Here is a 17,128-nt window from a genome sequence, read left to right as displayed (position 1 = left end):
GGAAGGGCAGGCTGGCCGAGGCTCTCTGTAAATATCCCTCAGGTCTGAGAAAGACAGAGGAAGAGAGCTGGGGAGGAAGAGGGAAGCGGATGGATTGCAGCCTTATATGGACAAAGCGTTGCTTTTCCCAGGGTTTGTGGCTCTGACCCCCGGCATGATGCCAGATGTTACATTAAAAGCTCCCCAGCGCCACCAAGTGGGCCAACTAATGCAATGCTACAGCTGAGCTGATGGTGAGGCCGCTCATTTTCCAGGAACTTTAAATAAAATTAAATCGAAACTGCAGATAATACTCCTGCATTCAAGGCTGCCAAATAGAGGATTATCAATCCCAGACCCTCCAGGTGGATTCTGCGGCATACTGGATATTAGTTTGGTAAATTGCTCTTTAACACAAAAAAACTAAACTAGTAACAGCCTTCATTTAACCACATTTTTTAATCTGATTTATGAAGGATGAAAATTCTATTAGTATTTCAGTTGATGTGCTTATGTGACCTCTGTGGTCGGTCTCTCGCACAATAACGTCTCGGAACCCAGGTTTTGGCAACAGCAGTTTTTAATGGCTCTGCATCTGCATATTTCATAGAACAAACAGCGGAGAGAGTCATCAACGTGGGCACGGACAATAGTGTGTTCACTCATGGAATTCTCTCAATGGCTTTTTAACTATTACAGTGTGATCGTATAGTGGTATTTGGTTCACATAAATAAAATAAATAAAGCATAACAGAAGTCTCACTCTTCTTTTAAACAATAAAGAAATGTCCTATATAATAACAAAAATATATTCTTCTTTTCACAGAGCTCACATAAGTGCATTAACCTGCTATTACCATAGTTTTAGTAACCTCTTAACATGTATTACAAAGTGACAATAAAACACTAATATAACAAACCAGCAGACAATATTTGAGCTGCACAATATTAAAACACCTTGCAAAAGTAACACATAGCTACTGTACATACCTGCATATTTCATAGAACAAACAGCGGAGAGAGTCATCAACGTGGGCACGGACAATAGTGTGTTCACTGTAAAGACGGCACATAACGTGAGCTAGCTTAAAACAGGAATTTTCCCGACCAATAAAACATACAAAAGGCGACTTGAAAACAAGCAAAAACATGGCGAAACGTATCTTTAACATATATATTTTCCTACTTTACATAAACAGCTCAACTTCTAACTACAGTTCATATAGTTAATTATTAAATATGCGCACAGACTCAACACACGTATTACCTCATGGAATTCTCTCAATGGCTTTGGAAAATCCCCAGAATGCATTGCCCTAATGACCCAACTACTCCGTGCAGGTACACGTTTACGACAGTAGATGGCACTGTTGCACCATTTTAGCTGGATTTAAACAAGAACTCAACCAACCATGTTACATACACCCCCCTTAAATCCTGCTAAATTGGGGCACAATAACGAGAAAGAAAAAAAAATATATATACATGTAGCTACCCATAAGAGCATATTCACAGTCATAAAGTCAGTTCAACAACTTTCCACATGGAATTATGTCAGCAAGAGATTGGCCAGACCCCTCACAAACATAGACTAAAAAGATGCCGTATACACCTCTCGTACAATAAACTCAACTCTTTCACAGGGATAACCATAAGTCACCATAGACAAGCACTAGCGTGAGTAAAAAAACAACTGCAAGAAACTATCCCGAAAACATGTTTCTGACAAAAGAAAAGAAAGAATCAGCTGTTGATACTGAATCATCCACAACCTGTTCATTCATCTCACAAATAAGTCTGTCTGGAAGTTTAACACGTCTACCTGCCCTAGTGCAAATGGGTGGTGGCTGTGTGCAAACTGTATGTTCATGTGTGAGTATGACTGATTGTGTGTCATGTTCAGGGGAGGGGAACTGTTCATCTGCCACAGCTGAGGGCGGGATGGCTGCATTCTGGGAAGCCACAATTTCAGCCGGTAGTACAAGAGAAGGCAACTGTTCAGCTTGTACAGCAGAATCAGAGGACTCTGGAGCTTCGTACACAGTATGTGGGGTTACAGTAAGCTCGGCCTCCAAGTGTGAGTCGCTCATAGCTGTAACAAGAGAATCAGGCTGGCTGTCTATGGATTCCACATCACTTGCATCATCCATCTGCTGTAGCCAGTTACGTGTCTTTGTCACACTGTCTTGAACATCAACGACTGGTTCACATTGTTCACTTCCATCAACAGAAGGGCAGCTCAACTCATCATCATCTCCGGCAGGAAGAAAACTCACAGGGAGTAGAAGGTTTCTGTGAACAACTTTCTCTCTTGATGTCACAGGGTCCCTGATGCAGTAGACATTGATTCCAGGCTTTACAGATGTCACTTCGTAGACTGTGGATTCCCACTTATCTGCTACTTTCCTCTTCCCTCTCTCACCACGATTCGCAAGTAAAACTCTGTCACCAACTGTGAGAGGAGATCCTCTTGCCTTGCGGTTGTAGTTTTTCGCCTGACGAGCCTGCTCTGTGCGACTGTTCTGCCGAGCGATGCGTGCAGCTTCAGAGAGGTCACGTCTCAAATGGAGGACAAACTCATTGTGACCAACAACAGCATTGCTGGGGAGGGCGTGCTGGAACAAAACATCAACTGGTAACCGGGGAATCCTGCCAAACATAAGAAAGAAGGGTGCAAAACCAGTTGTTTCGTGCTGAGTGCAATTGTAGCAGAATGTCAGCATTTGCAGCATTTGTGGCCACTTAGCCTTTGAGTGGGGAGGCAGGGCCCTGATCATGTTCCCAAGAGTCCTGTTGTAGCGTTCCACAACTCCATTTCCCATGGGATGGTACGGGGTGGTATGTGACTTGTGGACACCGGCCACTTCTAGGAGCTCTTTAATGAGTTGACTCTCGAAATTGGCTCCTTGATCCGAATGAATGCGTTTAGGGAAACCATAGATGCAGAAGAAGTCATTCCAAAGGCGACGAGCAACCTGCTTTGCTGATTGGTTTTTGCATGGGAAAGCATGTGCCAGTTTAGAGAAATGATCCGTGACAACCAAAACGTCAACACTTTTTTTGTCAGTGTGCTCAGCAGTCCAAAAATCAATACATACAAGCTCCATTGGCTCGGAGGTGCAAATACTTTCAAGTGGGGCACGGTCTTTAGGCTCTGGAGTTTTCCCAACCACACAGCGAAAGCAGTTTCTGACATGATTGATAACGTCTTGCTCCATCCCTATCCAAAAGAATCTCTGTCTGGCAAGTGCGAGCGTGCGAGCCTGCCCCTGATGACCAGCGGAGTCATGGAGACCATTGAGGACTTGTGCCTTGAGGGCGTTTGGGACAACGAACTGATGAGTTGTCATGTTCATTTGTTTGTCTCGTTTCACTTTGTACAACACACCGTTCTTTATGGAGAGCTTGGGCCAATGTCGTAACAGCTTCAGCACACCACGAGGCTCACCAGCACGTTCACGTCTACTGGGCCTCCTGTGACGCTGGACATAAAAGAGAGCTCTGCCCAGAACATCATCCTGCTCCTGCAGATTTACCAGTTCACTACTTGGCAGAGAGGCAGTTTGGTCGACAGGAACGAGCTGGGGAATATCTGGTCCAATGCCTCTGACTTGGCTTAAACCTCCAGTGTCATGTGCATTCAACACAGCTGAGACGTCCTGTGAAGACAGTGATCCATGAGAGGATGGTGATGTGACAACAGCTTCCTCCTCAGACTGATCTACAACCATCTGACAGTTAGTAGTACATCTGAACGCATCTTGTACTGTCCTATCCAACAACCCACTGACTTGATTCTGCAACAAAGCATATGGCTCATTTACAAGGCGGTGGCTCATGCATGACTGGACAAATGGCTCTCTACTTAGTGCGTCAGCGACAACATTCTTTGGGCCAGGGACATAGTTCAAGTCAAAACTGTAAGCAGCAAGCTTTGAAACCCATCTCTGTTCACATGCATCTAACTTAGGCTTAGTTAAGATGTACGTCAATGGATTATTATCCGTCCAAACTGAGAACTTTTTAGCTCCTTTTAGCCAATGGCTAAATTTATCGCAGACTGCCCATTTAAGAGCAAGAAACTCAAGACGGTGTGCTGGATAGTTAAGCTGCGAGCTTGAGAGAGTTTTGCTGGCAAATGCCACAGGTCTGGCAATCTTTCCATCAGGAGGCACCTGTGAGAGGACAGCTCCTAAACCATCAAAGGAGGCATCAACAGCAAGGATAAATGGGGAGTCAAAATCAGGATGTGCTAGTGTAACACTGTGCATAAGGTCACGCTTTAAAACCCTGAAAGCTTCTCTACACTCGTCAGTCCAATCAGATGGCGACAGTCTAACTGGGCCCTTTTTGAACTTTGGTTTATTTCCCCTTCCTCTTTTGGGTGATGCAGCGGGTTCAGCCACGAGGCTGAACAATGGCTTAGCTTTGGCAGAGCAACCTTCAATAAAGTGATGGTAATAGAGGACCATACCTAAGAAGGATCTGATTTTCTTTGCAGACGGTGTCTCTCCATTATGCTCCATCAGGTCAGCTTCCTGCACATCATTAATAGCCTGCACTTTACTCGGGTCAGTCTTAACACCATCTCCACATATGATGTGCCCCAGGAACTTGACAGACCGGCGAAGAAAGTGGCACTTTTTAGGCGAAAGCTTCAAATTGTTGGCCGAAAGGCGGGAGAAAACCATCTGCAACCGCTGGAGTGCGACCTGTTCAGATGGAGCATAAACCATTAGGTCATCCAGGTAACATAACAGGCTTGTGAAATTCTCATCACCAAAGATGGACATCATCATTCGCATGAAAGTAGCAGGGCTGTTTGTGAGACCCTGAGGCATCCTGTTATATTCATGTAGACCAAAGGGGGAAGAGAACGCTGTGTATTTTTTGTCATCCTCATGCAGCCTGACATTGTAGAACCCGGAGGTGAGGTCCATTGTTGAAAAGAACACATTTCCACCGAGTGCAGCGAGAGTGTCTGTCTGATGAGGCAATGGATGTGCGTCTTTGACAGTTCTTGCGTTCAACCACCTGAAGTCATTACAGATGCGGAGATCACCATTTGACTTGACAACCAGGACGAGGGGAGATGCATATTCACTCTGAGACTTGCGAATTATCCCCAATTCCTCCATATCATTGATGGCAGTGCGGAGCTTATCATAATGGCAGGGTGGGACTCGTCTGTATGGAAGTCTGAAAGGCTTATCATCCATTAAACGGATTCTATGTACAAAATCTTTTGCCTCACCGCAGTCCATTTTGTGCCTCGAGAATATGTTCTCATACTGTTCAATGATGTACAGCAGTTTATCTTTCCACTCCGGAGAGACTTCACAGGATAAAAGGTCCAAATCTTGCAGGCCAAGGTCGCTCAAGATGCGTGATATTTCTTCCTCCGACCTTGCTTTAGGAGGTGAACTGTGTGTGTGCTGCGCACTGGATTGGACGTGCTCTGGTTCCGGTAAGTCCTGCACAGAGAGACATGGGGACACATCGGCAACCTTTGCATTTCTCTTAAGCGTGAGTGGCTTTTCAGTTGGATTTAATATTTTCACTGGAACCCAGCCTTCTCCTGACAACGAAGTCACAACTCTCCCCACAAGAATTTGTGCAGGTCTGGCCTTGGACTGTGTGGGTTCAATGACAACTGTTTTTCCCACTGCAGATACATCAGAAGCAGGTAACTTAGCCCACACTAAATGCTCAGACATCGGCTGTAAAGTGACACATCTTTTAAGTTTAGCCGTGCCGATCCTGTTCGGCGTCGCTCCGGCTTCACATTTATCCATGTCAGACAACAGAGACATTAAATGGGGTAGATTATCACCTTGAGTGTTTTCAACAGGAGATGTGAATTCACCAACTGTCTCCTTCATCTGTGAGATAAGCCACTTAATTAAGTTACTGCCAAGAATCATTTCATCAGTCTGGCCTGGCACAACCAGAACTGGTATTATCACTTTATAGCCATACACTGATGTTATGAGGTCATACATGGCGGTAGGCGTGACAAGGTTACCCCCACAACCAACAATGACAAACTCTTCAGCTGATTTCTTTTTCATGTCGGGGATGGACTGGGAAAGTTTGTTGTCAGCTGCCACACTTACAGTGCATGCCATAGAACCACTGTCCACTAATGCTCTCAGGACTAGATTATTAGCAGTGGTGACATCTGTGTAGAATAGGCTGTCAGTTTTTGAGAGTCTCTGCAAGTCTTGTACAATCATTGTTTTATGTGACGGCAAAATATTGCTGTAGGTCTCACATAAGGTGTCATAATCTTTGATTCCTGTCATATTCAAGATGGGAGGCTCACTTACTTGATCTACACTGTCCTCCCCTATGTGCAGATCATTTAGTTTCCCTGTTGACCATGGGGAGGAGGGCGTCTTCCCTCAGGGCAGTTGCGACGTGAATGGTCAGGTGAGTAACAAAGAAAGCACAGCCTGTGCTCGCGACAGTGTGTGAGAGCAGAGTGAGAGCCGTCTTTACATAGCTTGCATGGCATTTCATTCAAGCCCTCAATCCTTGGCAGCCTGTTCTGTGGTCTCTTGTTAGCTTGAGTGTAACCAGGGCTCTGCAGCAACACTTTCTCCAGCATTCCAATCATCCTCTCCAGAGCACCGGCGTCTTGGCTCACAGCTTGCTTTTGTTCTGGGATGTCTGAAACAGGCGCAGTGTTAGGACAAACCTCGACTTTGTTCATGTTTACTTTTCCACTTCTCACTGCAGAAGATCTTACTCCTTTCTCAAGGTGGTATTCATCTAACACTTCTTGAACCTCTCGTGTGGACCATTTGTCGACCGTCTTGGACCTAAAGGTAAGGGCTAAATCTCTGTTGGGGCAGTGTCTGATGAACATACGTGTGACTTCAACACTGGGGTTGTCGAATACTTTGCCTTGCTCTTTGAGAGAAGTTACAGCATCGTCAGCAGCTCTGTTAAGTCTTATCCAATATTCATATGGATCCTCCTCCCCCTTTGGTAAAGTGGAGTAAAAGTCAGCCAGCGGAACAGGGGAGCAATGGCTTGAGCCAAAATGTTTGTGCAGTAGCCTGTAGATTGCATGTGGATTACGCTTAACATCAATCTCACCATTTCTTATCCCATATCTCACCACATCCTTTGCCTTGCCTCTCAGGTGGACGAGAATTTCCTCAGCCTGATGTTCCAGCTGCACGCCACTTTTATTGATGAAGTTCTTCATCGAGTCCTCCCAGTCATCAACATCCAGTTTATCCGAGCTCTCCCCTCGAAACGCAGGTGGGTCTTTAACTCCTCTCTGTGCGACCAGCTGGACTTTGGATTGATCTAGTGTGTGGCTCTGGAAGGACTCTTTGTTATTGCAAGACTCATCATGGCTTGTGTGTGCAGCAGCTTTGGGGCTCGATGTGTTAAGGTGGGACATTACGCTATCAGCCAACTGCTGTCCTATCTGCTGCACAATAGTGCTCATTTGGTCAAAGAGTCTAACATCATCATGGGGAGGGGCTGGGGGTGATGTGTTAGTGCACTGTGGTGGACATAACTCAACTTTAAGTTCACTGTGAGGTGTCGCTACATCATCACCAAAATATGTCTTATTCCCCACATGATGATCACCAAGAGAAAATGGGACTGGGGTGCTATGTAACCCTCTACCCCTGCCAATACCCAGTGGAGTGATATCAGAGTTACAAAAGTTACTGAAGCTCATTTTTGTCATCAAAAGTCACCAGTTATAGCTAAGAACTCAATCAAATATAGCAACTAGGCTGGCACTTAAACACACTTAATAAAAAGGACACAGTTCCAAAACGATGTAGTGGCGAGAAGACGTCTGTCCGGTCCGGCGTGGTCATGGACGAGTCACGGCACCAATGTGACCTCTGTGGTCGGTCTCTCGCACAATAACGTCTCGGAACCCAGGTTTTGGCAACAGCAGTTTTTAATGGCTCTGCATCTGCATATTTCATAGAACAAACAGCGGAGAGAGTCATCAACGTGGGCACGGACAATAGTGTGTTCACTCATGGAATTCTCTCAATGGCTTTTTAACTATTACAGTGTGATCGTATAGTGGTATTTGGTTCACATAAATAAAATAAATAAAGCATAACAGAAGTCTCACTCTTCTTTTAAACAATAAAGAAATGTCCTATATAATAACAAAAATATATTCTTCTTTTCACAGAGCTCACATAAGTGCATTAACCTGCTATTACCATAGTTTTAGTAACCTCTTAACATGTATTACAAAGTGACAATAAAACACTAATATAACAAACCAGCAGACAATATTTGAGCTGCACAATATTAAAACACCTTGCAAAAGTAACACATAGCTACTGTACATACCTGCATATTTCATAGAACAAACAGCGGAGAGAGTCATCAACGTGGGCACGGACAATAGTGTGTTCACTGTAAAGACGGCACATAACGTGAGCTAGCTTAAAACAGGAATTTTCCCGACCAATAAAACATACAAAAGGCGACTTGAAAACAAGCAAAAACATGGCGAAACGTATCTTTAACATATATATTTTCCTACTTTACATAAACAGCTCAACTTCTAACTACAGTTCATATAGTTAATTATTAAATATGCGCACAGACTCAACACACGTATTACCTCATGGAATTCTCTCAATGGCTTTGGAAAATCCCCAGAATGCATTGCCCTAATGACCCAACTACTCCGTGCAGGTACACGTTTACGACAGTAGATGGCACTGTTGCACCATTTTAGCTGGATTTAAACAAGAACTCAACCAACCATGTTACACTTACAAGTTGCATATTCTTTAAAGGGATTCTCAGGTGATATTGTATGGAATTGTCGTAAAGAAAATGTCATTTCTCTACCGTTGTGAATCACAATACCTTTGCAGCTTTGATAGTATATTATCTGTCTTGGGTGAGTCCCCCAACTTTACTGCAATACATTGACAGGAAATGAGGGGAGAAAAGAAAAATGACAGCTTAAACTTATTTATATTCTTATTTAAGATATTTATTTTTTCATAGCCTACTTTATAGATAAAATTGTTTTCAGAGACAGGAAGAGAAACCCAGGCCAGGCCAGAATCCATCCCAAGGCTTGGCTTTATCATACACTCTATTAGGTAAGCCCCGTATGCTGTGATAATGACATCCACCTATGGCTCCAAAAGATTATCTCTCCCATGAAGCAAGTTGAAAGAGGAGATTTGAAACATTTGATTCTGTCACCCATTATTAAATCAATCAAGTTCCTTCGAAAGGCTGTCTCATGTAGTCTGCTATGGGTAAGATTGGTTGTGGAAGGAGTAAAACCAGAGCTAACAGCAAAACGAGACGACGTGATTTAGATTTGAGAGGGTGATGTGAGACTGTCTTGGAAGAGATAGGATGAGAATGTAAACACCCTCGGTTGTGGCCTGAGTATTTTCACAGTCTCAGCCAAGTTGCCGTTGTGATTTAACTGTGAACGTGAACTAGGCCTACATGAGGTGGCAGCCATCGCAGCCTGGAGCTAGAAAAGGTGTAACTGAAGTGTAAATTCGTAGTGTTAAAATCTTGATTCATGCATGTGTGCGGCCTGTGTGTGATCTAATGGGTTCAACATGCCTCATCCTTCACATGAACTCCATGCCATGTTTTTTTTGCAGCGCAATGAAGAACCATGTCCAGGTTTTCTTTGCAGCATGCAACGCTGCATGGCCCTCCTGCTCCTCCTACTGTAGTAATACGACACGATTAACTTGGGTCCACTTTCTATGAAACGTTTGAGTTCTTCGCTTTCAATTCAATATGAACTCTAGAGGAAACTAGAAGTCACGTGAGCAGATTTTTGTTGATAGGTTAAACTGTAAAGATCAAGCGGATTGGGATCTTCCACCACAATTTTCTTTCTCCATCGTTTGTCTTTGTTGCAGAAACTGACGCTTCCTCCCGTTCACGTGAGGATGAAACATTCCCGCTGCTGTGTTGACAGGAATTGTGTGTTGGATGTTTATGCAGCCTGTTGACTGTCTGCAACAACAGGGGAAACCTACAGGGGCGGCTCAAGCCTGCTCACTGAGATTGTATAGTGAATTTCTTCAAAGTTATGATTTCTACTACGCAATGTAATTCAGATATGCTTAATTATTTAACTAATCAATTAGGAGAAAGCATTTGTGCTGTAATTTACTCGTTAACTTTTCTTTTTGTCAGAAGAAAGTTTGTAAATAGATTTGCATGATAAGGTCTTTGCATGAACCCTGCACAAGTGTCTAAGTACAAAAAAAGATAGTTGAAGTTGCATTGCATGGTGGACTTATACTATTTAATGATCTCATTGAGGGAGAACTTTTAAACTCACGTTAAAGGCGGAGTCAGCGATTCTGTAGAATGCTTGTCGTCAAAATCAGTGAATATCTCCTCGCGATCTGTAACCTGTCTGTTCTGTTGGTTCGCTGAGAAATAATCCAGTGTTAATACACAGCCTAGACTCTGTAAACAGGCATGTTGGCCCCTTTTGTTTTCATACCCTTTGTTTACATACCAGTTTATAGAACCTAGGCTGATTAACACTGGATTTATTTATTTCAGTGCACACATAGTTCGGACAGGTAGCGGATTGTGAGGAGATATTCATTGGTTTTGACAACAAGCGTTCTCCAGAATCAGTGTCTCCACCTTTTTGAATCCTAAGTGAAATCATCTTTCCTTGTTCAGAGAGCTGGGATCCTTCTCCACCAACCCTGACTGCATTTAGGAAACCAGGGGAGACTTTTCGGTTCAGTTTCAAGCTTGCCGAGCAAAGATCGCATCTTATCTCTCTCGCCATGTCCTACGAATCAGACCCTTACATCTTCTCCACGGACACCTTACCCACTGACATCCGCTTCCTCCCTCCGCTGGCCAATGGGCTTCTGGGATGGAGGGTGTACAACCACATCATGCACATGGGCGGTGTGTATAACGGGGAGGGTGGGCAGTGTCATCGAGCAGATGTCCCCTGTCCTCTGGCTGTCAAAGTTGAGATGGAGGAGCCGGCCCAGCACACCTACACCCTGGACACCAACACAGGTTTATAGTCTAGTCTCGACTCTCTGCAGTGGTTTGGCTTGTCTTGTTGCTGTTCTCACTTTAATTCTACGACCAATCAATCACTGCCACTTTGTCTCCTCTTCCTCGTGCAGGCATATTTACCCACACTCTGAGCTCAGCCAGCGTCACCGTCTCACAGTCCTTGTATACACACCGACACTACTCCAACCTGATGGTGATGGAGGTTCTGATGGTGCGTCAGGTGACGTCAGAGGAGCCCATCACGGTGAAGCTGGTCAGTTCCTTCACACCTCAGAGCAAAGACATTGTTTTTGAGTCTGGTCCCGATTACAAAGGAGGAAGGTATATGGTGAACCCAAGAACCTGGAGAACGCACATTGTTTTGACATCTTGCACATCTCACTACTATCCTACACTCCTCTCTCTCTCTCTCCCCCCAGTCACATCCACGGAAAGGCGAGCAGTGCTGAGGTCCCGGGAGGTTCCTGTCCCACGGTGGAAATGATCTGGACCCCGATACCGGGCACTCTGACGCTGCCTCCGGAGCAGAGCCAGTCTCGCTGGGGCTTCATCCTGGTGGTGGCCAACAGCTTAGAAAGCTCAGAGGCCCATTACGACGAGGGCCTGAGTCTGATAGCGACCGGTGACCTGCGTCTGTCTCACCAGCAGGCCTGGAAAGAGCTGTGGCTGCAGAGCAAGGTGGAGGTGGTAGGGTCGGAGAGCCTCTGCAAAGCATTGATTGGTTGCATGTTCTACCTCCTCAGTGCCTTCCCCTCCATACATGACACCTCCAGCTCCTTCGGTGGAGTCAGTCCAGGCGGGCTGTCTAATGGTGGGGATGGTCAGGACTACTGGGGCCATGTTTTCTGGGACCAGGTAAGACTAGTGAGAACATGTTATGTTATTTACACACTGTCTGTTTGGGTTGTACGTTTATTTCGCACTGTGACCCTTCTTTATTTTGTGATAGGACATTTGGATGTATCCTGGCATTGCCCTTTTCTACCCCAAGCTAGCCCGAGCTGTGCTGGAGTACAGGGTGGGGACTATAGATGGCGCAAGAGATAACGCCGAAAAGCAGGGCTTCAAGGTATGATGGTTAGCAGGGTGTCACCATCATAGCTCAGGTATTTACCGGAAGCTAAATGTGAAATAAAACATGATAAACTCAGTGATAGTGGTGACTTATCAGAAACAATTAATGAATTTGTACCGAAACAACAAAATTAAAAGATGGATATACTCCACTCTACTTTTTAGCTAGAGCCATTGGGAGGTTAGCTTATGTTAGCGTAGCCACCTCTTAAGAACACTTATCAACAATATCCCATTTTTTTAAATCCGTAGAAAGACAGAAATTTAACAAAAATATTTTTTGTGGTTTTAGCTTGAGTTATGTATTGTCACTACGAGGCTGCCACTGCCTTCCATGTCTCATACTCTTTATTTTTACTATTCTACAAGCCGCTCATAAAAAGTATGTAGCCAGTTAGCATGCATGAGTATGAGGCATACAATTTGGGCATAATTTTGCTTATTAACTTTATCATACCATCACAACCAATGTAGAAGTGCATCTGGGTATTTTTAAGCATGCTGCATTTGACATCCTAAATATTTTTCTACCATACTAAATAGCGGGGAAGTATGGGTATTGGATTGCAGACGGCATCAACAGCAGAGTGTGCCCGGCCAAGAAAAGGTTGCAGCCACTAAGGGCCACTCACACTAGGGCCGCGGCCCCGTGCCCGAGCTCATTTGCATACTAAAGTCTAGAACGTTTGGCTAGTGTGACCACGCCATCCGTATTCCAGCATGGAACAGCCCCTTGGCCACGGCACACTTGGGAGAGGTGTGCCGTGGCCAAAGTACAGATGCTAATGAGATGACACGCGCACAAGGAAGCGCACAAGCAAGCGCACAGGCAGCGTTCCTGACGTGAATTTATTAAGGATGCATTTTCCGTTAACGTCCGCTGCCTTTCTAGTCGGCACCAGAATTGCCCACCACTTGGACTGTAGCTACATAAAATGTGTGAGAATTAACGTGTGTGTAGGCCTAGGTGTGGGCTAATAAAAGAGGGAGAGAGCTAAATAGGTGAGCGCAGAAAGCAAAGCAAAAAGGTTTTCGTGTTTACTCACGTTCGTCAGATGATTTTTTTCTTTTTCCTCCCGTCAGCTGTCATAATACTGTCTTTACGCATGGCGGTGGAGACGAACACATAACAACACACAACGGGACTCCGCGGCCCGTTGATAAGGAAACAGTAGCCTACACTAAGGTTTAACAAGAAGCTTTATAAAGACACTTAAAAAAACGATCTCTGCCCATACAAAAAGTTCTGACTTGGATTACTTGATGGAGCGATCGATGTGTATAAAACCATCCGGTACGTATGGTCTGATGACGGGCCGTTATATTAATAATAAACAGCGTGCTGCACAAATATGAGACTGTCCATCGTGCAATCGTGCCCAGGCCACGAGCAGTGTGACCACGGGCCAGCGGGGGGAGTGGGGAGGGGGGGGGAATCGTGCTGAATCTTCCTGCAGCACGTAACAGGCAAACGGCCCTAGTGTGAGTGGGCTTGAACTTGTGTTTTTTGTGATTCTGTTTGCATACACATTAAAACAAAACCGATAAAATATGTTATTCAGTGAGCTTTAGAGATCATCACATGTGCATTGTGTTACCTTCGGCCAGCGCAAGGATAACTGTTTTCCCCAGTGATGATTAGACGCTTGACCTAAAAGTGTTGGTTAAAAACCCTGTGGGACTGTATTGGTTTTTACTAACAACAAAAACTTCAACAATAACATTGAAACTGTATCCAGGTCTTCTGATGAAAAGATGCTATCTTTACAGGGAATAAAGTTCCCATGGGAGAGTGCTGTGTCAGGGAGGGAGGTGTGTCCAGAAGACATCTACGGACAACAAGAGATTCACATAAACGGAGACGTCACTCTGGCCTTCCAACACTATCTCTACCTCACTGAGGTGTGACTCTTTTATCCCCACTCCCTATCATATCGGCTCACCCTGTGTCATGGTGTAAACCTGAGCTCTCTGTTTGCAGGATCTGTCCATGTTCAGAGAAGGCCATGGCAGCAAGGTGATAAATGGCGTGGCTGATTACTGGGTGTCTAGAGTAACATGGAGCCTTGAAGACCAGAAGTATCATCTCTTAGGTAAAGAACCTGATTAGAAAGATTGTGGCTGGCTACTATAGCTACTAGATTTATTGAGCTGTTCATGGTTATCAGGGTAATTATTTAATAAAAGCAAAAACGTCAACCGGTAACTCCTATCCGCGAAAAAAACTAATTTTCTCACAAAATAATTCAAAAGAAAACAAAAACAAAATAAAAGTAATACTTGTTAAATGTTAAGATCTTGTATTATTTCATTCCCTTTACACTGCACAATCTCTTTATTTTATATTAACGTGAATATTTTTATTGAGATATTTTATGAATAATTTCCCTTTTGTGCCATTTAGGTGTCATGCCACCTGATGAGTATTATTACAATGTCGACAACTCAGTGTACACAAACACAGTGGCCAAATTCAGGTACTAGCATTTTTGAATTGTTCCTTAATGCGCATAACAACTTAATACTAGTATTATAATACAAAAAGTTTCTCATATTGTCAGTCTCCAGTTCGCTGTGGAATTGGCCGCCCTCCTCCAAAGTCCTGCACCAAAGGAGTGGCAGGAAGTGGCTGAACACCTCAAAATACCCTTTGACGAAGGATCCAAGTACCATCCTGAGTTTGATGGCTACATTAAAGGTTCACTGTTGTAACTTTATGACATTGTGACCGGCACAACAGCATAGTATGTCCTTAACATAACGCCTCGTCTTCTGGGCCTTTCACAGGTCAACCAGTGAAGCAGGCAGACGCAGTGATGCTGGGCTATCCTCTGGGATTGCCAATGTCCTTAGAGGTCAGGAGAAATGACCTTGAAGCGTATGAGCCGGTGACAGACCCTCAAGGTCCAGCCATGACGTGGGTAAGACACAGTGGTATTTAGAGATTAAATGCTGAATGCAATCTTTAAAAAAATGGCATCTTAATGTTTTTGGTTGATTCCCATGGCTCTCATCTTCAGCATTTTCCACAGCAAGCAGTGGATTTCAACTGTATTTAAAAAGCTCATCGGAGGTTTCATAAAAGTATATTCTGCAAAGTATCAATAGCTATCAGTTTAATTTACTAGTTTTGTGTTAGTTAAAGTACACAAACAGTGTCTTGCATTGATTGTAATACACTGTGGTTGCTGTATTTCTATATTAACGCGTATATGTTTGCACCAATGCTTTCACCTTAAATGTAAAGGGCATGTTTGCAATCGGCTGGCTGGAGTTGGGGGAGGCGGAGAAAGCGAGCCATTTACTAGAGAAGTGTTTCAACAACATCCAGGGACCATTCCAGGTATCCCCCTCTCACACCACCTGTAGAATACTAACACATGACTATTAACTGAATATCCAGTGAGTGTGTGGGATGACTTCTCCTCAGGTTTGGAGTGAATCATCAGACGGCTCTGGTGCTGTCAACTTTCTCACTGGTATGGGAGGATTCTTGCAGGCTGTGCTCTTTGGTTTCACTGGCTTTAGGTTAGTTTTAAATCCTCCTGCCGCGCCCAATGAAAAAATTATGTCATTATGTACACAGCGTGTATTCAGTCTTTTTTTCTTTTTTTCTAGAGTTTTGAAGGACTGCCTGGCCTTTTCCGCACTTCTCCCCAACGACATTTCTGAGCTCTGCATTCGAGGTGTGAACTATCTGGGTAGGCAGATGGACTGGCTGCTGAGGAAAGATGAAGTGTGTATCATACTGAGGGATCAACAAAGCAGCGCTGGCAAGGCTAAGTCCTACGACCTCCAGGTTATCCTGAAGGAATCAGGAACCAAAATCCCCCTCACGCCAGGTAACACTCAAGCTGAGACATGCAGTGACAGTAGCTTGTTTTTGTTATTTTAGAACAAAAGCTTGAACAGTCATAAGATCCTTAACTTTCCAATCTACAGCACAAAAAATAGTAGTGAACATTGTATACAATATACTTAAAATGCAATATATAAAATGAGTGACACAAACACAAAAATGAATTAAAATCCAGGTATATTCAGTTTTCAGTATTTTGATTAAGGATGCCATAAATCAATAAATATACTCTTGTGCAAATTCCACCTCAGTTAATTTCCCTCTCTCAGTTTTCAAACTGTTGGATTTTATTCAATGTTGTCTTATCCTAATTTGTTTATTTATTTTATTATTTGTTTACACATTTCATATATCATGTTTCCTAATGACATTGAAGCAGTAACTTTTTTACTTATGTACATTTTCAGGGCAGCCAGTAACTTTTCCTCGAGAACCCGGCTGTGTCTGCAAACTGGTTCCAACATCTTTCTGTTGGCCCTTATGAAACAACAACCGTGATCCTAATTCTTATCATCCTTGGAATGAAAACTATATTAAACAAGTTTTTTCTACACAATGAATTCCATTTTTTTTTTACTACAGCTGTAACATGAATATATTAATAGTGGAATGTTTGTATTGATTTGATTAAAAGAAAAATGCAAAAAGGATGTTTCCCTAAATTTTTATTAATAACTGATCTTAATTATTTTGCCTAAGGCCAGAAGCACTTTAAAGGACAGTGTTATATTTCGTATGGAGGCATACATTCTTTATTTATTTTACAGAATGACAGAGCTCATTTATGCCATAAAGAGATTGTATAGTAAATGTATTTCAAATAAAGCTACATCCTGTGCAACGCTTAAATGTTCCCCTTTGTCTCCACCTCTTGTAGACTTGTTAGCATGGACATTTACAGAAAGCTTGTTAGTAGTAAAAAATAGTTAAAAAGTGCTCATGTTGCCTTGATGAAGTCGACCCACATTGACTTTGACTGATTTGCTGTTCAAACATGTATTTATTTTTTGCTTTTGGATGTGTGCTTTTATTTAGGTTACTGATTTCGCCAATTTTATAGTTTTTAATTGCTCTGTGTTCATGTCCTATTTTCATTTTATCTGCCTGGTCCTGTTTCATTTCCTTTTTGTATCATTGTTGACATTGGTATATAAAAAAAGTGTATTA

At 43.4% G+C, this 17,128-nt stretch overlaps 1 protein-coding gene across 1 annotated transcript; it reads left to right on the top strand.

Moving 5' to 3' along the window:
- Nucleotides 1-9,789: 9,789 nt before the first annotated feature.
- Nucleotides 9,790-16,598, top strand: pgghg (protein-glucosylgalactosylhydroxylysine glucosidase). Its single transcript, XM_080028592.1, has 14 exons — nt 9,790-9,911; nt 10,672-11,025; nt 11,139-11,349; nt 11,448-11,883; nt 11,978-12,097; nt 13,873-14,004; nt 14,084-14,195; nt 14,507-14,579; nt 14,664-14,800; nt 14,890-15,023; nt 15,350-15,445; nt 15,533-15,630; nt 15,721-15,944; nt 16,369-16,598. Exons 2-14 carry the CDS (start codon nt 10,782-10,784, stop codon nt 16,443-16,445), a joined length of 2,094 nt encoding a protein of 697 aa, XP_079884718.1. The 5' UTR covers nt 9,790-9,911; nt 10,672-10,781; the 3' UTR covers nt 16,446-16,598.
- The last annotated feature ends 530 nt before the right edge of the window (nt 16,599-17,128 follow it).

This window comes from Ammodytes marinus (genome assembly GCF_949987685.1).
Source record: "Ammodytes marinus genome assembly, chromosome: 5".
Classification (NCBI taxonomy): Eukaryota; Metazoa; Chordata; class Actinopteri; order Uranoscopiformes; family Ammodytidae; genus Ammodytes; species Ammodytes marinus.
This window is presented reverse-complemented; position numbering and strand designations above follow the sequence as displayed.

What these genes read in the sequence shown, in the direction of transcription:
- pgghg (XM_080028592.1), top strand. Translation starts at nt 10,782, where the DNA reads ATGTCCTACGAATCAGACCCTTACATCTTCTCCACGGACACCTTACCC. An exon ending in ACTATCTCTACCTCACTGAG is followed by an intron (nt 14,005 to 14,083) that starts GTGTGACTCTTT and finishes CTCTGTTTGCAG; the next exon opens with GATCTGTCCATGTTCAGAGA. An exon ending in GTTTGATGGCTACATTAAAG is followed by an intron (nt 14,801 to 14,889) that starts GTTCACTGTTGT and finishes GGCCTTTCACAG; the next exon opens with GTCAACCAGTGAAGCAGGCA.